Raw genomic sequence first — 22,120 nt, forward strand, 5'->3', positions numbered from 1 at the left:
ACCCAGATAATGCTCACTTAATTGTTGGAGGCTGATTGAGGTTTTCTAATCAGGCTGCAGATTTTTCACAGGCAACAGGAGGCGCTGCAGCTTCCTGCAGTGTTCGGGGCCCTGGGGCTAGCAATAAGACAGGCTGAGAGGATCCTGAGCTTTAACAGTCCAGCACTGCCCAGTGCTGGACTGTTGACATCAGTGTTGACATCCTGCTGTTACCTGAGCCGCAAGCCCTTCTATTAGCCTTCCAAGTTCAAGTTCTGAATGGAATGGTGAGGCCACTTCAAGCTGTTAAGTGACCACCCACACAATGACTGTTTCCAATATACTGCAGGTTTCTCAACTTCACTTTGACTCTGTCAACTGGCTCCTGACCCACGCAGGAAAAGCCTGAAGAATAGTAAGCAGGTGTGTTGAATGGAGCTGTATGTTCCAAACTCTCAAATAGAGCGGCGATTAAGTGATGCTAAGACAGCACTCACTGAGAAACTTCTGGCACACGCAAGGTACATTTGGCTTAAGCATGAGGTCTGGTGTTGAACTTGTTGAGGCCACAGTCTCTATAGCACCATCTCTAGTGGATTTCCATTCCAATAAAGTCAAGGTTCACATACGAGGAACCATTAGTAGGTTTACTTGTCATTCCTGATGAAGGGATTTTTCTTGCTTCTCGGATGCTATCTGACCTGCTGTGCTTTTCCAGCACCACTCTAATCTTGACTCTAATCTCCAGCATCTGCAGAACCCACCTCTGGCTAGGGGTTTGTAGAAGCCAATATGAAGAAAGGGAGAATTAGCAAGTGCAGGAACAGGGGAAGATATTTCAAAAGCTGTTTGCAGTTTCTCATTTCCATTGACTGTTCTCAGTTCATTTATTCCCTTTTCTTTCATTCTTGGCCTTGAACACTTTTGTTTTAATTTTATTTTCCATAGTTCTACAGTTACAACAGCTAAGCAGGTTTTGCTGACAGTTTATTTCAAACAAAAGTCTATCTCCCTGTTTAATCCTTATGAATATGACTGCTATTTCTGTTTGTAATTGTGTGGCATATTGTGGAAACACTAAAATCCCAGACTCAGAACAGCCCCCACCTCAAACCCTGATCCCTCCCTGACATATATTGCTGCAGCACTATCTGCTTAGTTTAGAATTGTGGCTGGAATCTTTCAGCGTTTTTTTTATCAACACATAGACTTATATGCCTATAAGATGGCAGTGCTGTCCTCTAGAAACTGTACTGCACAGCCACAGAACAGTGATTTTATGTTAGTATCAAACTCACAAGTCAAGTTTGTGTGCATCGAGAAACTTCTTTAACTCACTATTAGACAGCATTACCTAATTTTCCCTCTAACTCTGATCTAATAGATTACAATGTGTGAGCTACAATATTAACAAGCTTAGGTTTGTGCCTGTGAGCTTCTGATATGATCAAAGGGAGGGTCCTAGCACATATTAAACAGAGTAAATGAAGGCTCTTTGGAATTGATATCACATAATCCTGTTTCATCTACTCTGACCAAGGGCATCCTGATGTCTTGCCTTGCTGAGAAAAAGCTGTCAGGGTGATGTGGGGGTGACATGGTGGCTCAGTGGTTAGCACTGTTGCCTCACAGTGTTAGGAAACAGCGTCAATTCTACCCTTGGGCGACTGACTGTGTGGAGTTTGCATGTTCTCCTCATATCTCCACCAGGAGCTCTGGTTTCCTCTCACAATCCAAAGATGTGCAGGTTAATTAGTTTGGCCATGCTAAATTACCCCATAGTGTTCAGGGATGGTGCATGGGAAATGGGAGGTGGGTCTGGGTGGAATTCCCTTTGGTGGGTTGGTGTGGACTCGTTGGGCTGAATGGCCTGCTTCCACACTGTAGGCATTCTATGAATCTATTTTCAAAAAATTGACAGTGTTTTGGTCTTACAATTTTTTTCAGCACGTGTAAATCGTTCTCAAGTTTTAGAAGAATTACTTTTCAAATGTCTTGAGTGCATCTGTGTCCCAAGTCTCCTTGCTCTTCTGCTAGGATTAGCTGTTAATAGGATGCTGGAAGTCTCCTGAAACAGGGCAGGTTGGCTCACATTTATTTTGTACTCCGCATTTTAAAGCGGGGGATGGGGTGATGGAGGGGAGGGGTTGGAATTTATAAGTGGTAAGATTAGAATCACAGCTGGACAATTGGTCAGGTAACATGATGTATATGGAGCATGATTCAAATGCAAAGGCTGAAGCAAAAAAAAGGACTCGCTTTTATTTGAACAACTGCAGCTAGCTGTGACTAATGGCACTTTCCCATTTAAACCCGAAATCCAAGGTCAGCGCACAACCACTTCATTCACCAGCTCATTTAAATCTGCTGTTTTCCACCTTACTTTGGTACCAGAGAAATGGCAGCTTTAGCTGGGAATTGGCATCAGCTCCAGGTGTTTTTTTTTAACCAGCTCCACTTCTGCCTGACGGCTCACATACAATGTCGATGTTTTAACAACTGAGAGTAGCAATGGATGGAGGATATAGCACTGCATCTTAAAAACCCAAAGTTGGTGGAAAAATCTTTAACTAAACATATGGGCAGCACAGTGGCTCAGTGGTTAGCACTGCTGCCTCACAGCGCCAGGGACACGGGTTCAATTCCCACCTCAGGTGACTGTCTGAGAGGAGTTTGCACATGCTCCCCATGTTTATGTGAATTTCCTCCCACAGTCCATAGATGTGCAGGGTAGGTGAATTGGCCATGATAAATTGCCCATGGTGTTCAGGGATGTGTAGATTAGGTGCATTAATCAGGGGAAAATGTAGCGCAATAGGGTCGGGGAGTGGGTGTGGGTGGGTTACTCTTCAGAAGGTCAGTGTGGACTTGTTGGACCAGAGGGCCTGTTGTCACACTGTAGGGTTTCTATTCTATTCTATGGGTACTGTGGCTAGAGCTATCACCTCTGAATCAGAAGGTTGTGGGTTTGAATCACATAATCCAGGCTATTTAATTGTAGAGTTGAGAGGGTGCTTCACTGTTGGAGGTAACAATGAGGCATTACACTGAGTTCTAGTCTGCTGGATTCAAGTGGAAGTAAGAGATTGTGGCACTGTTTAAAGTGTAGCTAAGATGTCTCTCAGTATCCTGGTCAATGTTTACCCTTGAACCAACACCACCGAGCTGAATTATTTATCTTATTGATGCTTTTTGACCCTTGCTGTGCATAGATTGACTATTGTGTTGGTCTGCCTTTCAACAATTACTACTGTCCAAGAGTAATTCATTGGCTTTGAAGTGTTTGACACATCTTCAGGATGGGAAAGGCAGTATATTAATGCCAATTTGCTCCAAGTTTGTGAAATGTTTGTAACCTTTTTAAAGTTGTGGTGTAATACAAGGGAAGAAACTTTCAGCTTTGTCATTCTCATTTTGGACTGTGGGTACAACTTGGTTCGACTAAACATGATATCCAAGTTAAGATGCACTGTTGCAAAAAGAGGCAGGAAGCTATTCCAATCTATTAACTGTGAATTGCTTTCTCAAGGGAAACTCAAATACACATCACCCAATAAGTAGGAACACGAACCCAAGAAAAGGGTAAAGCTGTCTGATCATTTCGATCAGGTTCCATTAGCTGTGGAGTGAGTGTGTATCTTTCTGCATGATCGAGCGGTGAATTTTAGTGATTCTGCTACCTGTTGCTATTGAAATCCTTCTTGTCAGGTTGATAAATGAGGTGGTTCGGTGAATTAGTTCAGCTGAACTTTTCAGACCCGATGTTTGCCACACATCAGCTGCAACCAGAGCAACATGGGGTGCTGAAAACTTCTGTTTATTTTAAGGTCCTGCCTTTCAGATTTTTGTCATCTTTTCTTTGGAAAATGCAACAACAACAATAAAAAAGGAGGAATTTCTGTGGCTCCCTAGATGCAGAGACAGATGTCCCAAGGCAGAGTTGGATGGCCATTATGAATACTGAGCCAGAGTGGGGGCAATATTGGGGGAGGGTGGGTAAATTATCAAGAAGCGCAGCCAATGGGTTGGATTTTAAGGAGCATGCTTCCAAAGAGCAGAAGACGGGGCATTGGCAAGCCATGCTAGAGAGAAAATCCCAGAGTGGAGCAAAAGGAACAGCTGATAGTATTGACTTGAAGGAGAATGTCTTAAAGACTAGATCAGAGAAATGGAGGCAAGATGGTGAGTAGGTGTGTAGGCAGCATTGAAGCAGGTTACAAAAATAGAGAGAGAACAAGATCATTACCTGATTTAAATACAAGAAAGATCATTTAAATTGGAGCCACTGAGGGCCAGGATGTCGGCTTGGAGGGATCAGGGAATGAACAAATAAGGCTTGGTGTTATCCAGAATAAGAGCGTCATATTTTTCAGACAATTGTGGTTCCCAACAGGCAGAAACAGAATGGCCATACTTGGCACTGGAAGTGACGAAGACATGGGTGATGGTTTCAGCGGTAGATGGCCTGAAATGGAGTTGTCAATGGAGGTGACATTGGGTATTCTTTAATGTCAGAGGGTATTTTTAGCGCTCCTGGGCAGTCTGGCTGGCTGCTGAGGGAAATAGAGTTGATTGCTAAGATTCAAAATTTGTAGTAGTGGCTGAGGCTGGATGTTTCGATCTTACCACTGTTTAAGGAAAACAGAATGCTGGACTAACCATCAAATGGAGGATGTGGAGCAGTTGAGACAGTAGTGCTGGGTGTTGTCAGCATCTCTGAGGAAACTGACCCTATGTCTTTGGGTAACACAGGTTAACACATCAATGAAAATGAGGATGGCACCACGAATACATAGATAGGTGGAGAAGTGCTGACTAGAATTGGATGGGTCAAAATACAACCAATTAAGAATAGGGTTGGGCAACTGGTGACAGCACTTGGAAGGGGATGGTGTCATTAATCATGTCAAAGGCTGCAGAGATCTCAAGGTGTAATCATGCCCTGTGGTGTTAGTCCCAGTAGTTCATCTTATTTATGATTTTGATTCAGATATGTGGTGGTAACAGAAGCTCAATTAGAAAGCCCTAAACAGTGAGTTGCTGGATGAATGAACATAGACTTAAAATGTATTCACACCTGAATGTGCTGTTGTTACTAACTGGTGACATAGTAATTAGGTAGAACAGTTAGCCAGCATCTTTGAGTCTGAACCATAAGACAGAGGATTAAAGTTCAACATCAGCAGCAGTGTAGTATCGAGGGATAGTCACAGTGCCTAAAATGGCATCCTTCAAATAAGTTGTTAAAGTGAGGATTTGTATGGTTCACTTGGTAAATCATTGACAATATTTTAAAAAAGCACGGAGCACGCTTCCCTCCCTCGTACCATTGAGATGGAAAAACTAGGAGCAGAGATCAGCCATTTGGCCATTCGAGTGCTCCATCACTCAGTATGACTTTAGAGAATGACATTATAAATTACAATGCTATTATTGAAAATAAAAGGAAAAAAACTTCAATGCCAATTTTAAGATAATTTATCAAATGGGAACAGAAAAGAATTGAGTGGCATACCCAAATCAAACCCACCCAGTCCTAGCAGATAGAGGCCACATATCTCAATATGATCATGAGTAATCATCTAACTCAGTGCCTGAACCCTGCTTTCCCCCTTTGATCCATTTATCCCTAAGAACCATCGCCAAAGTAGATCCTGCTGAGATGAAAATAACTAGTGTCTACCTACATGTCAACAATATTGCAATATATGATGTTCCCTCACACAACTCCGCAAGATGTGAGAAGCACCCATTTAATTTCAAAGTCCTTCCTTTAACCTAATCCATCTGGTAGGAATGAGTGGGTTTGAGTTGGGCTTCCCACTGAACATTTCCCTAACAGCAGTGTAATTTATAAAGTTGTACTCCAAAATAAGGCCAGAGATCCCTCTCGCTTGGTACAACACCAAAGGAATTTTTAATCAAGACGTAACACTTACTTTCATTACATTTAATTCAAATAAATCAACATTCGCTGTGCTGGTATTATTTTCTTCCTTTTCTCCCTCGAAGTTACCCCTCTCCTTCCCTCTTTTAGCAAAATACCTCATCCACCAGGAGACATTTGACCTGCTTAGAATATTCTGTCACTTCCAGAATCACTAGAACCAGCGTTAAAAAGTTGTCAAGGAAGACCTATATGGTCTTGTCTTCTGTTAATAGTGGGAGGAGGGGTGGCACATGAGTCCAACTCATAAATGAAGCTCATCGTTTAGTGTGCTATCATTTGAGCTTGTCTCTTCCTACCCAAAGGCAATATCTTAAGATGTTATGAAGATTTTCCATGCATTCCTGGAGTAAAATGTACTTTTATCACCATGGAGTGTGGAAGGTGAGGGGGAGATGTTGCTGGTGTTGGTTAGCTCTTTCCAACCTCCAACATTTATCCATTTAAGCTGCGAGGAACGTCAAGGATTCATAAGGTCCGCATTAGCCTCAGAAAGATAGCAATGATAAAATACTGAGCTTTGTCTCAGATTACCAGCTGCTTTGAATCCAAGTGCACAATGTAGGTCTGAATTTATTCAGTTATATCACAGCAGAAACTCAGCCTCCTGTCAACTTAGGAAAAAGCAGTTGAGCTCCAGTTTATGATGAATTCAGACCTGAGTTATAACTTGGAGTCTTGCTCCCTCCCACTTCGACCAGCTTCGTGTCATAGTGCACAAAAATGATCATATGAGATTTACCAGGATGTTGCCAGGTATGGAAGCTTTGAATTATGAAGAAAGGTTTGATAGGCTGGGACCTTTCTTCACTGGAACATAAAATATTGAGAGGGGTCTCATAGAGGTTTATAAAATCATGAGTGGTGTAGATCAGGTTAATGGTAGGTATCTTTTCCTGAGGATGGGGGTTTGCAAGACTAGAGGGCAAGTTTTTAAGGTGAGAACAGAGAGGACATGAGGGACAAATGTTTTACACAGAGGGTGGTTCACATGTGGATTAAACTTCCTGAGGAAATGGTAGATGCGGGTACAGTTGCAATATTTAAAAGACATTTGGATAAGTACATGAATAGGAAAAGTTTGGAGAGATATAGGCCAGGAGCAGGCATATGGGACTAGTTTGGTTTGGGATATGTTTGTCATGGACTGGTTGGACCACAGGCTCTATTTCAGTGCTGTATGACTATGTCCGCGCTCAAAGCAGGGTTGAATATAAATGTTCACATCAAACGCACTTCCGATCAACAGACCCAAACAGATAGCCAGCTGCACACTTCTCAATGGGAATGCAGATAGAAAGTTGCCTGAACTCTCAAACATTTTGTGCTTCTCTTTCCTCAGGCCTCCTGCCTTGACTGGAAGCCCTGTCTTCTCCGACATCTCCCTCATTAGGCTGTCTCCTCATCGGAATCCAGCAGCCACGGGCGAGTCTCCTTTCAGCCCACCCCATCCTTATGTCAACCCGCACATGGAGCATTACCTGAGGACCATGCATGGTAGCCCCACGCTCTCCATGATCTCAGCTGCAAGAGGCTTGAGTCCAGCTGATGGTAAGTCTGTCTGTGTTCTTCACTTGCATGTTTTTGCCAGTGAAGACTTGTATTTATGCAACATCTTTTGCTGTGATAAAACACCCCAAGGCACTTTGCAGGAATATCTTTCAACAAAGTTTCACATCAGGTTCAATGCCTCCTGTTATTGCAAACATCATCTCCATGTTCACTCTATCCAGGCCTCTCAGTATTCTGTAAGTTTCAGTCAAATCAGCCCCATATCCTTCAAAACTCCAAGTTCTTCAGATATCAAGCCATTCGTTCCTGGGATCATACTTGTGAACTTTCTCTGAACACCCTCGTATACCAACGCATCCTTCCTTAGATACGGGGCCCAAAACTGCTCATAAATTCCAAATGAGATCTGAGCAGACCCTTATACAGTTTTAACAGTCCATGCTCTTGTATTGTAGTCCTCTTGAAATTAATGCTGAAAATGTGTTGCTGGTTAAAGCGTAGCAGGTCAGGCAGCATCCAAGGAACAGGAAATTCAACGTTTCGGGCAAAAGCCCTTCATCAGGAATGAGGAAAGTGTGTCCAGCAGGCTAAGATAAAAGGTAGGGAGGAGGGACTTGGGGGAGGGGCGATGGAGATGTGATAGGTGGAAGGAGGTCAAGGTGAGGGTGATAGGCCGGAGTGGGGTGGGGGCGGAGAGGTCAGGAAGAAAATTGCAGGTTAGGGGGGCGGTGCTGAGTTCGAGGGAATCGACTGAGACAAGGTGGGGGGAGGGGAAATGAGGAAACTGGAGAAATCTGAGTTCATCCCTTGTGGTTGGAGGGTTCCCAGGCGGAAGATGAGGCGCTCTTCCTCCAACCGTCGTGTTGTTATGTTCTGGCCATGGAGGAGTCCAAGGACTTGCATGTCCTTGGTGGAGTGGGAGGGAGAGTTAAAGTGTTGAGCCACGGGGTGGTTGGGTTGGTTGGTCTGGGCGTCCCAGAGGTGTTCCCTGAAGCGTTCCGCCAGTAGGCGGCCCGTCTCCCCAATATAGAGGAGGCCACATCGGGTGCAGCGGATGCAATAGATGATGTGTGTGGAGGTGCAGGTGAATTTGTGGCGGATATGGAAGGATCCCTTGGGGCCTTGGAGAGAGGTAAGGGAGGAGGTGTGGGCGCAAGTTTTGCATTTCCTGCGGTTGCAGGGGAAGGTGCCGGGAGTGGAGGTTGGGTTGGTGGGGGGTGTGGACCTGACGAGGGAGTCACGAAGGGAGTGGTCTTTGCGGAACGCTGATAGGGGAGGGGAGGGAAATATATCCCTGGTGGTGGGGTCCGTTTGGAGGTGGTGGAAATGACGGCAGATGATACGCTGTATACGGAGGTTGGTGGGGTGGTAGGTGAGAACCAGTGTGGTTCTGTCTTGGTGGCGGTTGGGGGGGCAGGGCTCAAGGGCGGAGGAGCGGGAAGTGGAGGAAATGCGGTGGAGGGCATCGTCGATCACGTCTGGGGGGATTCTGCGGTCTTTGAAGAAGGAGGCCATCTGGGCTGTACGGTATTGGAACTGGTCCTCCTGGGAGCAGATGCGGCGGAGACGAAGGAATTGGGAATATGGGATGGCGTTTTTACAGGGGGCAGGGTGGGAGGAGGTGTAGTCCAGGTAGCTGTGGGAGTCAGTCAGTTTATAGTAGATGTCTGTGTTGAGTTGGTCACCCGAACTAGAAATGGAAAGGTCTAGGAAGGGGAGGGAGGAGTCTGAGACAGTCCAGGTGAATTTGAGGTCGGGATGGAAGGTGTTGGTAAAGTTGATGAACTGTTCAACCTCCTCGTGGGAGCACGAGGCAGCGCCAATACAGTCATCGATGTAGCAGAGGAAAAGGTGGGGGATGGTGCCAGTGTAGTTGCGGAAGATGGACTGTTCCACATATCCTACGAAGAGACAGGCATAGCTTGGGCCCATGCGGGTGTCCATGGCAACTCCTTTAGTTTGGAGGAAGTGGGAGGATTGGAAAGAGAAGTTGTTCAGGGTGAGGACCAGTTCAGTCAGTCGGAGGAGGGTGTCAGCGGAAGGGTACTGGTTGGTGCGGCGGGAAAGGAAGAAGCAGAGGGCTTTGAGTCCTTCGTGATGGGGGATGGAGGTGTACAGGGACTGGATGTCCATCTTGAAGATAAAGCGTTGCGAACTGGGGATGCGAAAATCATAGAGGAGGTGGAAGGCGTGGGTGGTGTCCCTAACATAGGTGGGGAGTTCTTGGACTAAGGGGGACAGAACCGTGTCGAGGTACGCGGAGATGAGTTCGGTGGGGCAGGAGCAGGCTGAGACAATGGGTCAGCCGGGGCAGTCAGGTTTGTGGATTTTGGGAAGGAGGTAGAAACGGGCGGTGCAAGGTTGTGGGACTATGAGGTTAGAGGCGGTGGATGCGAGATCCCCTGAGGTGATGAGGTTATGGATGGTCTCCGAAATGATGGTTTGGTGGTGGAAGGTGGGGTCATGGTCAAGGGGGCAATAGGAGGAGGCGTCCGCGAGCTGGCGTTTGGCCTCAGCGGTATAAAGGTCGGTGCGCCAAACTACTACCGCGCCTCCCTTGTCTGCCGGTTTGATGGTGAGGTTGGGGTTGGAGCGAAGGGAGTGGAGGGCTGCACGTTCTGAGGGTGAGAGGTTGGAGTGGGTAAGAGGGGTGGACAGATTGAGTCGGTTAATGTCACGGCGGCGGTTGGCTATAAAGAGATCGAGGGCGGGTAAGAGGCCAGCACGAGGTGTCCAGGTGGATGGGGTGTGTTGGAGTCGGGAGAAGGGGTCGTCAGAGGGTGGTCGGGACTCTTGGTTCTAGAAGTAGGCACGGAGGCGAAGGCGGCGGAAGAATTGTTCAATATCTCGCCACGTGTTGAACTCATTAATCCGAGGGCATAGGGGAATGAAGGTGAGGCCTCTGCTGAGGACTGATCTTTCATCCTCAGAGAGGGGGAGGTCTGGAGGGATGGTGAAGATCCGGCAAGGCTGGGAGCTACGACCTGGTGTGGGACTGGGGCTGGGAGTGGGGGCGGGGTTGGGGCAGGGGCGGAGATGGAGATCGACGTAGGGGCGGGGTTAGACGTGGTGACGAACCTCGGTGTGGGAGCGGGGTCACGCGTGGTGACGGAAGTTGGCGTGGGGGCGGGGTTACGCGTGATGACGGAAGTCGGCATGGGGGGCGGGGTTACGCGTGGTGATGAAAGTCGGCGTGGCGCTGCCTCGTGCTCCCAGTTCATCAACTTTACCAACACCTTCCATCCCGACCTCAAATTCACCTGGACTGTCTCAGATTCCTCCCTCCCCTTCCTAGACCTTTCCATTTCTAGCTCGGGCGACTGAATCAACACAGACATCTACTATAAACCGACTGACTCCCACAGCTACCCGGACTACACCTCCTCCCACCCTGCCCCCTGTAAAAACGCCATCCCATATTCCCAATTCCTTCGTCTCTGCCGCATCTGCTCCCAGGAGGACCAGTTCCAATACCGTACAGCCCAGATGGCCTCCTTCTTCAAAGACCGCAGAATCCCCCCAGACGTGATCAACGATGCCCTCCACCGCATCTCCTCCACTTCCTGCTCCTCCGCCCTTGAGCCCCGCCCCTCCAATCGCCACCAGGACAGAACCACACTGGTTCTCACCTACCACCCCACCAACCTCCGTATACAGCGTATCATCTGCCATCATTTCCGCCACCTCCAAACGGACCCCATCACCAGGGATATATTTCCCTCCCCTCCCCTATCAGTGTTCCGCAAAGACCACTCCCTTCGTGACTCCCTCGTCAGGTCCACACCCCCCACCAACCCAACCTCCACTCCCGGCACCTTCCCCTGCAACCGCAGGAAATGCAAAACTTGCGCCCACACCTCCTCCCTTACCTCTCTCCAAGGCCCCAAGGGATCCTTCCATATCCGCCACAAATTCACCTGCACCTCCACACACATCATCTATTGCATCCGCTGCACCCGATGTGGCCTCCTCTATATTGGGGAGACGGGCCGCCTACTGGCGGAACGCTTCAGGGAACACCTCTGGGACGCCCAGACCAACCAACCCAACCACCCTGTGGCTCAAAACTTTAACTCTCCCTCCCACTCCACCAAGGACATGCAAGTCCTTGGACTCCTCCATGGCCAGAACATAACAACACGACGGTTAGAGGAAGAGCGCCTCATCTTCCGCCTGGGAACCCTCCAACTACAAGGGATGAACTCAGATTTCTCCAGTTTCCTCATTTCCCCCCCCCCCCCAACTTGTCTCAGTCGATTCCCTCGAACTCAGCACCGCCCCCCCAACCTGCAATTTTCTTCCTGACCTCTCCGCCCCCACCCCACTCCGGCCTATCACCCTCACCTTGACCTCCTTCCACCTATCACATCTCCATCGCCTCTCCCCTAAGTCCCTCCTCCCTACCTTTTATCTTAGCCTGCTGGACACACTTTCCTCATTCCTGATGAAGGGCTCTGGCCCGAAACGTTGAATTTCCTGTTCCTTGGATGCTGCCTGACCTGCTGCACTTTAACCAGCAACACATTTTCAGCTCTGATCTCCAGCATCTGCAGACCTCACTTTTTACTCTTGAAATTAATGCTAATATTGCACTTTCAATTTTGTCATCAGTAAAGTGATGGGAAGGGTCTCAACAATGCTATCCAGCAGCCCCTGCTCAGCAGTAACCTGCTCAGTGATGCCCAGTTTGGTTTCTGCCAGGGCCACTCTGCTTCTGACCTCATTACAGCCTTGTTTAAAACATGGACAAAAGAATTAAATTATAGAGGAGGTGAGAGTGACAGCCCTTGGACATCAAGGCTGCATTTGATTGAGTGTGATGTCAGGGAGCTCTTGCCAAACTGGAATCAATGGGAATTTTGGGGTGGGTGGGGGATCTCTTAGCTTGTTGGAGTGATATCTAGTACAAGTAAATATGTGTGTGGCTGTTAGAGAAGTCACTCATCACAGCCCAAGGACATCACTGCAAAGGTCTTCAGCTGCTTTACCAATGACCTTCCCTCCATTTTATGGTCAGAAGTGGGGATGTTAAGCATAATTTCGATACTCCTCAAATATTGAAACAGTCGATGTCCAAATGCATCAAGACATGAACAAGACCCAAATTTGGACCGAGCTGGTCAAAAGTTTGGAATGGATAGAATGAATGACTCATCTCCTGACTCCTCAAATCCTATCCACCATCTAAAGCCATGAGTGAGGAATGTGATGGAGTGCTGCCTACTTACTGGGATATGTGCAGTCCCAACAACACAAGAAGCTTAACACCATCCAGGACAGTGAAAATCACACAAGCAGTTGAGACAGAGTGAGGAACATCCTGAGTGACTTTTTGATTTGGATTTGATCTATTATTGTCACATGTACTGAGACACAGCATTGTTTCATGTGCTAACCAAACAAACGATACCTTGCGTATGTGCTTCAGGGTAATAGAATAGAATGCAGAACATAGTGTTACAACTGCAGAGGAAGTACAGAGGAAGATCAGCTCTAAGATATGAGAGGTCCATTCATAAGTCTGATAACAGCCGAGAAAAAGCTGTTGTTAAATCTGTTGGTACATGTATTCAAACTTTTGTATCTTCTGCCTGATGGAAAGGAGTGTAATCAGGATGGGAGCGCGTTTTTCTGGGAATTTGGCGCACCATAGAAATTTGGTGCAGAGGAAAAGAGTTGGTTTTCGCTTTGTTTTGTTTTGATTGAGAAAATAAATCAAACAGTGAGATCACAGGAAAGTGATGTGTTGATTGCTTGGTGATTTTAAAGAAGTGCATTTTTTTGGAAGAAAGGAGTAAATGAGAAACAGGAATACTGTAAAAGTTAGGATCTATAATAATAAAGTAATATAAGTAAGCAAAGTGGGGCAAAGAAAGTACAGGTAGCATAAGGGAAGTAAGTTAATATTCTTAGACGTGTATAATTAGTAACTTCTTTTTGAAAAAAAAGTGACTAAGGAGCTTAAAGGAAGTCATGGCTACAAACCTCACACCCATGATATGTTCCTCTTGTGTAATAAAAATCAAGGAAGCTTCAGGTGTCCCGAGTGATCGATGATGGAATTGCGACCAGCTGCAGCTGCTGACTAACCACATTTTAGAGCTGGTGCTGTGGGTGAATTCACTGTGGAGCATCATTTGTAATACTGAACATCTAATGGACAGCACATTCACTGAGATGGTCACACATCACATCATAGATGAAAATGGAACAGGTGGTAAAGGCATGGGTGACCACCAGACAGTAATGGAAGGCAGGTGGTGCAGGAATCCCCGATTGCCATCCTCCCTTCGAACAGTTCTACCATTTTGGAAACTGAGCGGCTGAAAGCAGTGGCAGCCAATTTCACGATACCAGGGTTGGCCTGCTGCACAAGGGGGAAGGAAGAAAGTAAGGGATTCGAATGTAAGTGGAACAGATAGGTATTTCTGCAGGTGAAAAAGACACTCCAGGATGTATGCTGTCTTCCAGATGCAATGGTCAGGATGCAGGGCATTCTTAAGGGGGAGGGCAAACAGAGATTGTGGTACATATTGGTATCAGTGACACAGGTAGAAAAAGGGCCATGGTCCCAGAAGTGGAATTTTAGGAACAAGGAAGTAAATTAAAGAACAGGTACTCAAAAGCTAGTCTTCTTTGGACTATTTCCGGTGCTATGTGTGAGTGAGTACAGAAGTAGGAGGTTGGCCCAGATGAAAATGAGGCTGGAGAGATGGTGCAGGTGGGAGGGTTTAGATTTCTGAACTTTATGATGTTTTGGGGGTGGGGGAGTGGGGGTGGAGGGGGGGAACAGTGGGACCCATACAATGTGGATGGGTTGCATCCAAACCAGAAAGGGACCAGCATCCTTGATAGGAGGCTTGTTACTGCTGGAGAGGGGGTTATACTAACTTAGTAGGGGGTAGGATCCTGAGTCAAGGTTCAGCATGGGGAAGATGAACAGCCAAAATTAGAAGAGACAGCAAAGGAATCAAGACGACAGAGAAATTATAGGCGGGTTAAGGCACAAATGAATTTGGCATGGTCAGATGGCATTTATTTTAATGTAAAGAATCTGACAAATGTGGCAAATGAGTTGAGGGCATATATTAAAACATTGCTATCACTGAGATGTGATTGAGATAGTATTGGCAGCTCAATGTTCTAGAATATAGGGTTTTCTGGAAAGGCAGAGAAGGAGATTAATAGAAGAGGAAGGTGACGCAATATTGACTAGGGAATCAAATACAGTAGTAAGGACGGTTGATACCTTAGAAAGCTCATCGAATGAAGTCAAGGGCAGAACTTAAATACCAAAGAGGAGCAGTCACATTGCTGGGAGTTTACTCTCAGCCTCCAAAAGTCCAAGAGAAATAGAAGAGCAGATATATAAAATGTCAAATGTCAAAGAAGTGTTAAACTAATAAGATATTATAGGAATCCCAATATTAACTGGGATAGTCATAATGTGAAAGGGTTAAAGGGAATGAAATTCTCAAAATGTATCCAGGAGAGCTTTAAGCCGGTACATAAGAGGCCTTACAATAGATGGAGCTGTCCTGAACTTAATTTTAGGGAATGTAGCAGGGCAAGTGACTGAATTATCGGAGAAATAGTGTTTTGTAGACCAGGGTAGGCCTGAAACCATAGTTCTAAACTAGTGTGAGGCTGATTTTCATAATGGTCAGTATGATTTGGCCAGATTGGACTGGGAGCAGATACTGTGTCAGAACAATAGGACACATTCAGGAAGGAAATAGGGAGTGTACAGGGTTAACATATTCTTATAAAGACAAAGTATGGGGCGGGGCAGGAAATGCTGGATATCAGGGGTGGGATATGGAGATAAAGACCGTAACACCATAAGACATAGGAGTGGAAGGAAGGCCATTCAGCCCATTGAGTCCATTCTGCCATTTAATCATGGCTGATGGGCATTTCAACTCCACTTACCCGCACTCTCCCCGTAGTCCTTAATTCCTTGCGAGATCAAGAGTTTATCAAACTCTGCCTTGAAGACATTTAACGTCCCGGCCTCCGCTGCACTTCATGGCAATGAATTACACAGGCCCACCACTCTCTGGCTGAAGAAATGTTTCCTCATTTCTGTTTTAAATTGACCCCCTCCAATTTTAAGGCAGTGCCCACAGGTCCTAATCTCGTCGACTGACAGAAACAAATTCCCAGCATCCACCCTTTCTAAACCATGCATTATCTTGTAAGTTTCTATTAGATCTCCCCTCAACCTTCTAAACTCTAATGAATACAATCCCAGGATCCTCAGCTGTTCGTAGGCCTACTATTCCAGGAATCATCTGTGTAAATCTCCACCGGACACTCTCCAGTGCAGTATGATCTTCCTGTGGTGTGGGGCCGAAAATTGGACACAGTATTCTAAATGGGGCCTAACCAGAGCTTTATGAAGTTCAGAGGCTCATGGCACATTCCAAAGGCCCAAAACAACAAAAGCCGTGGAAGGGTACAAAATGTGCAATAGAAAATTAAAAAGGAAATTAGGAGAACAGAAAGGAGGCATGAAAGAATAATGACAAGTAAAAAAAAAGGAAAATCCTAAGTTAATTTACATTAAGGATAAGAAGATAATTCGGAAGAGAGTAAGGCCCATTAGGATAATTTGTACTTGGTGTTAGAAGCTGCAGTAATTTTCTAAATGAATACCCTGTGATGGTGTTCACCAGTGAGAAGGATGATGTGAGTATAGAAATCAGGGAGAAGGACTGTGATCTGACATAGACAGAGAGGAGATCCGAGTGTCTGGCAGGCTGGAACATAGATGGCTTTGAGGTATGTAGGGAAGAGGTGTTGGAAATTCTGGAAAGGGTGAAAATAGATAAGTCCACCTGGGCCTGATGGCATTTATCCTAAGATTCTCTGGGAAGCAAGGGAGGAGATTGCAGAGCCATTGGCCTTGATTTTTATGTCCTCGTTGTCTACAGGAATAGTGCCTCGTTGTCTACAGAAGACTGGAGGATAGCAAATGTAGTTCCCTTGTTCAAGAAGGGTAGTAGGGATAACCCTAGTAACTATAGGCTGGTGAGTCTTACCTCGGTTGTGGGCAAAGTCTTAGAGAGAATTGTAAGGGATAGGATTTATGAACATCTGGATAGGAATAGTGTGATCAAGGATAGTCGGCATGGTTTTGTGAAGGGCAGGTCGTGCCTCACAAACCTTGTTGAATTCTTTGAGAAGGTGATTAAGGAGGTGGACGAGGGTAAAGCAGTAGATGTGGTGTATATGGATTTTAGTAAGGCGTTTGATAAGGTTTCCCCATGGTAGGCTACTGCAAAAAATACGGAGGTATGGCATTGAGGGTGCGTTAGAAGTTTGGATTAGGAATTGGCTGGCTGGAAGAAGAACAAGGGTAGTAGTTGATGGTAAAGGTTCGTCTTGGAGTGCAGTTACTAGTGGTGTTCCGCAAGGATCTGTTTTGGGATCATTGCTGTTTGTCATTTTTATAAATGACCTGGAGGAGGGGCTAGAAGGTTGGGTGAGCAAGTTTGCGGATGATACGAAAGTCGGTGGAGTTGTTGACAGTGAGGAAGGATGTGGCAGGTTACAGCGGGATATAGATAAACTGCAGAGCTGGGCAGAATGGTGGCAAATGGAGTTCAATGTAGGTAAGTGTGAAGTGATTCACTTTGATAAGATTAACAAGAAGATGGAATATTGGGCTAATGGTCGGATACTTGGTAGTGTGGATGAGCAGAGGGATCTTGGTGTCCATGCACACAGATCTCTGAAAGTTGCCACCCAGGTAAATAGTGCTGTGAAGAAGGCATATGGCGTACTGGCTTTTATTGATAGAGGAAATGAGTTCTGGAGTCCTGAGGTCATGTTGCAGTTGTATAAGACTCTGGTGCGGCCGCATCTGGAGTATTGTGTGCAGTTTTGGTCACCATACTATAGGAAGGATGTGGAGGCACTGGAACGGGTGCAGAGGAGGTTTACCAGGATGTTGTCTGGTATGGTAGGAAGATCGTATAAAGAAAGGCTGAGGCACTTGGGGCTGTTTTCATTAGAGAAAAGAAGGTTTAGGGGTGACTTGATAGAGGTGTACAAGATGATTAGAGGTTTAGATAGGATTGACTATGAGAACCTTTTTCCACATAAGGAGTCAGCTATTACAAGGGGGCATAGGTAGGTATAGGACAGATGTTAGGAGTAGATTCTTTAATCAGCGAGTCGTGAGTTCATGGAATGCCCTGCCAGTAGCAGTGGTGGACTCTCCCTCTTTATGGGCATTTAAACGGGCATTGGATAGGCATATGGAGGATAGTGGGCTAGTGTAGGTTAGGTGGGCTTGGATCGGCGCAACATCAAGGGCCAAAGGGCCTGTACTGTGCTGTATTTTTCTATGTTCTTTGTTCTATAGATATATCTTCAGGACCAGATGAAATGTACCCTGGGCTGTTGAGTGACGAATTAGCAGAGGTGTTGGCAATAATTTTCAATTCTTCTCAAAGAAGAGACTTGCCAGAAGACTGAAAGATAGCTAGTGTCGTACTATTATTTAAAAAAGGAAGGCAATTCTGAGGGACAGCATTAATCTGCACATGGAGAGGCAGGGATAAACCAAGAATAGTCAGCTTGGTTTTGTTAAGGAAAGGTCATGTCTGGCCAATTTGATTTAATTTTTTGAAGAGGTAACCGGATGTGTAGGCAAGGGCAATGGATTCGATGTTATCTACTTTGATTTCAGTAAGGCTTTGATAAGGTCGGCCCATGGGACACTGATGGTGAAGGTAAGAGTCCAGGGGATTCAAGGAAATTTGGGCAAATAGGATCCGCATTTGGCTGAGTGGCAGGAATTAGAGGGTGATGATTGAGGGGTGTTTTTGTGACTGGAAGTCTGTGTCCAGTGGGGTTCAGCGGGGATCACTCACCATTGGGGCCTTGCTGTTTGTGGTTTAGGTAAACAAGTTAGAATTCAATGTTGGACGGTTGATCAATAAATTCACAGATGGTACAAAAATTTGTGGAGTCAGAGACTTACAGCATGGAAACAGACCCTTTGGTGCAACCAGTCCATGCCAAGCTACACTATAATCCCAAACTAAACTAGTCCCACCTGCCTGCTCCTGGCCCACATCCCTTCAAACCTTTCCTATTCATGTACTTACCTAAATGTCTTTTAAACATAACTGTGCCCGTGTCCTCCATTTCCTCAAGAAGTTCATTCCACACATGAATTGACTTCTGTGTAAAAAGTTTCCTTCTAATGTCTTTTTAAAATCTCTCTTCTTTCACCTTAAAAATATGCTCCCAAATCTTGAAATCCCCCAGGCTGATCAGATGGGCTGGACAGTGGCAAAAGGAATTCAATCCACTTTTGTGTGAGGTAATGCCTTGGGCAGGTCAAGCAAGGAAAGGGAATGCATGATGAATAGTAGAACTCTGGGAAGCACCAAGGATCAGAGGGACCTCAGTGTGCATGTACACCAGTCCCTAAAGATAACGTGACAAGTGGATAAAGTGATTAAGAAGGCAGAGTTTAAGAGCATGGAGGTTGTTAGGCCCCAGTATTGGAGGGGGTCATGTTTGAGACATTTAATATTATGAGTAGCGTAGATAGGATGGACAGGAAGAAACCTTTCCCCTTGACGGAGGGATCAGTGACCGGGGATATAGATTTAAGGTACAGGGCAGAAGGTTTGAAGGAGATGATAAAAAGTCTTTTTCACCCAAAGAGTGGTTTGAATCTGGAACTCACTGCCTGTAAGGGTGGTAGAGGCAGAAAGCTTCATAACATTTAAGTAGCATTGAGATGGGCATTTGCGATACCAAGGCAAACAAAGCTATGGGCCACACTCCAGAAAGTGGGATCAGAATGGTTAGGTCATTCTTTTGACTGTTGCACACTTAATGGGCAGAAGTCCTTATTTTTGTGCTGTTGACCTCTGTGCCTCTATGACAAAACAGCCCACAGGATTGGTGCCACAAGCACTCAATCCCTCCAATGCAAACTGCAGTGTGTACAGATGCATTCCAGAAATTCATCAAGGTTTATTGGACAGCACCTTCCTAATTCATAACTACATACATCTAGAAGAACAAAGAGAGCAGGTACAGAGGAACCTCAGTTAACCAAAGGACACAGTGGGGAATATTTCGTTCAGCTAATCAAATACCAGGTAATTGAATGCCGAATGACATAGATAGCCAAGCATCGGGACCTTACGATCTTGTTCGGATAATCCGTAATTCGGTTAATTGATTGCCGGATAATTGAGATTCCTCCGTTCATGGGAATATCACCTCCTGCAAGTTCATCTCTCAGTCATTCACCATCCTGATGTGGAAGTATATTGCTGTTCCTCCACTGTCACGAGGTCAAAATCCTGAAACTCCCTCCCTGATGGCACTGTGGTTGTATTTACATCAAATGGACTAACCACTCCCTACTGAATGACAATAACTCCTGGCCCAACCAATGGCACCTATATCGCATGAGTGAATAAAACAAAAAGGCAACAAAGGTTTGGATGAAATGAAACTTCATGGAAACCAAAACATTGGACAGAGACCAGGGCTGTCCAGGAAAAGCAAAACCAACAGAAAGATGGTTTGACAACAGGCAAACTAAAGGAAGGACAGTATCAAGTGACGTTAATTACTTCTCAAAATGTCCTCTCCAAGATACAAAGTACATGTATCACAAAAGGCAGCGTCAGGTGTTATTTATGAAGCTGATTTAATTTTGTGTGTCAGGCATGAGCTAAAATGATGGTCACTTTACAATCATCGATGTTTGCTTTGTTTTAGTATAATGGCTCCTGAGTTTAATGAGATGCATGGATGCAAACAGCAAATCAGAGCTTTATTCTCCTTTCTGTCTAAGTCCTGTTCCCTAAGTAATCATTGTAAAGCTTTAATTGTTCAGTAAAAGAGTGTTCTTACACACACAGGAGAATTTATTGCATTAAACACAGACAAAAATTTAACAATCATTTTGTGTCATGGCTAATTATAATAAAATGGAACTGCAAACTGAGAACTCCCAAAATATTAACTCCAAGCTTTTATTGCACAGAGGTGCAAAGTTGATAACAGGTCATTAATTACATAAGATACCTGCTGAAAGGCTAAATGGTAATAATAAAGTCAGGTCACAAAATTGTGACAAAACAAGTGGAGTAGAAAATAATTTGATATAGATTCACGAACGCTACTCTGATTCAGGAAAGAAAGTGAAATTTAACCCCTTTAATACTGAGTGTTCAGTGTAATATTCAAAATATGTATCTGTAAAACTATCTTCTGAAGTTTCAAGTGCTATTAATTCTTCCATTAGTAATGCACCAGTGAGGATAAATCGTTATTTTGGTCTGCACAATTAAACCGATTAGTCAGTCACCAATGTAAGGGTTAAGGTTGTCTTACTACATCAAGAGAAATAGAGCAGACACACCGGAACTCTCAAGCTTTTCTAAATGAATGAAAACATTGGGTGTCTTGTTGTGTCTTGTTGGAGGTGGAAGTTCTGTCAGAAAGTTACTCCAATCCCTCAGGCGGGTTAAAGCTTCACAGCCAAACTGGGTAAATTCAACCAGTAAGTTTGAGGAACATCCGTATATTGTGTGCATGTAATATTGCATTAGAGCGTACCTGAGAAAGGGTCTGAGTGAACTTGTGTATGTCAGTATATGTGGGACTGCACATGTGCCTGCTTTTGATGAATAAAAGTCACACTTACTGACTTTAGACCTGGCGTGGCCATGATTCCAAGTGTTCGTACCTTTTACTGCTGTGATTTATTTTCGCTCTCTCTCTGTCTTCGTGCCTGAAGTCATTCGATGCAGCCAGGGTTTGTTTATGAGTTTGAGGAAACACTGGAATGTGGAGGCCCCAGCTCACTGAGCTCTGTTCTACACAAACACGCCCAAAACTACCGTCACTGAGCAGCGGGGATAGCTTCCATCTGGGTAGCAGAGGGATGTCTGACGTCAGTGCAGAAAAATCACAAAGGTTTTTCTTTGCAACTTTAGGAACGGGTATCTTGTTTTCTGCCCTGCAGTTCCTCATGAGCACTTGAAGGACAGAGGTCTGTTTAGCCTGCCTCCTCCCCCACCAGGAGCTAATCCAGCTGAATACTATCATCAAATGACTCTAATGGCCAGTCATCGAAGCCCGTATGGTGACATCCTGATGCAGACCAGTGGAACAGGCAGTGCGACGCACATCACAGATTACATCAACCCTGTGGACAGTAAGTACAGTTGGACTTCCTCGTTTTCACTTTTTTTATCCCTCAGATCAGGAAGCTGAGTGCAGGAGCATAGTTTCTGAAGGAAAGTTGCTTTGAAAAGAGTGCGGTTCTGATTGTCAGTGTTAACCCTTTGAACGCTGTGTGCCTGCCCTGCTGTATAAATGATGCCCTGCGCATGATATTCCAACCACACCAGCATCACATAATCTGCAGCTTTTATTATTTCAGAATAAAATTATTTCCAACTCTTCTCATGAAGTGAAGAAAAATATTTCTAGCCTTTCTCGAGCTGACAGAAAACAACACTTTTCTGTTCACAGTTAAGGATGCATGAACAAATCCTAGTGTAAAGCAAACAGAGTTGATTTTTAAAATCTATCAGTGCTTACTCTTACCTCAGGTTTTGTACCATTTACTTTTGAAGTTGTTTTTTTGCATAGATTTTAATTTATTACAGGTTAGCACAAATCCTGACA

The 22,120-nt window shown here is 45.2% G+C and overlaps 1 protein-coding gene across 8 annotated transcripts in view; it reads left to right on the forward strand.

Annotated features, from left to right (window-relative positions):
* The window catches only part of gli2a (GLI family zinc finger 2a), a 412,735-nt gene that overhangs the window by 285,574 nt on the left and 105,041 nt on the right, over positions 1–22,120 (forward strand). For all 8 annotated transcript variants that reach the window (XM_060827038.1, XM_060827037.1, XM_060827045.1 and 5 more), the window contains 2 exons: positions 7,269–7,477; positions 21,453–21,644. In XM_060827038.1, the coding sequence (XP_060683021.1) occupies positions 7,269–7,477; positions 21,453–21,644 (401 nt within the window). The remainder of the gene's footprint in view (positions 1–7,268; positions 7,478–21,452; positions 21,645–22,120) is intronic.

Source organism: Hemiscyllium ocellatum, chromosome 7 (assembly GCF_020745735.1).
Source record: "Hemiscyllium ocellatum isolate sHemOce1 chromosome 7, sHemOce1.pat.X.cur, whole genome shotgun sequence".
NCBI lineage: Eukaryota > Metazoa > Chordata > Chondrichthyes > Orectolobiformes > Hemiscylliidae > Hemiscyllium > Hemiscyllium ocellatum.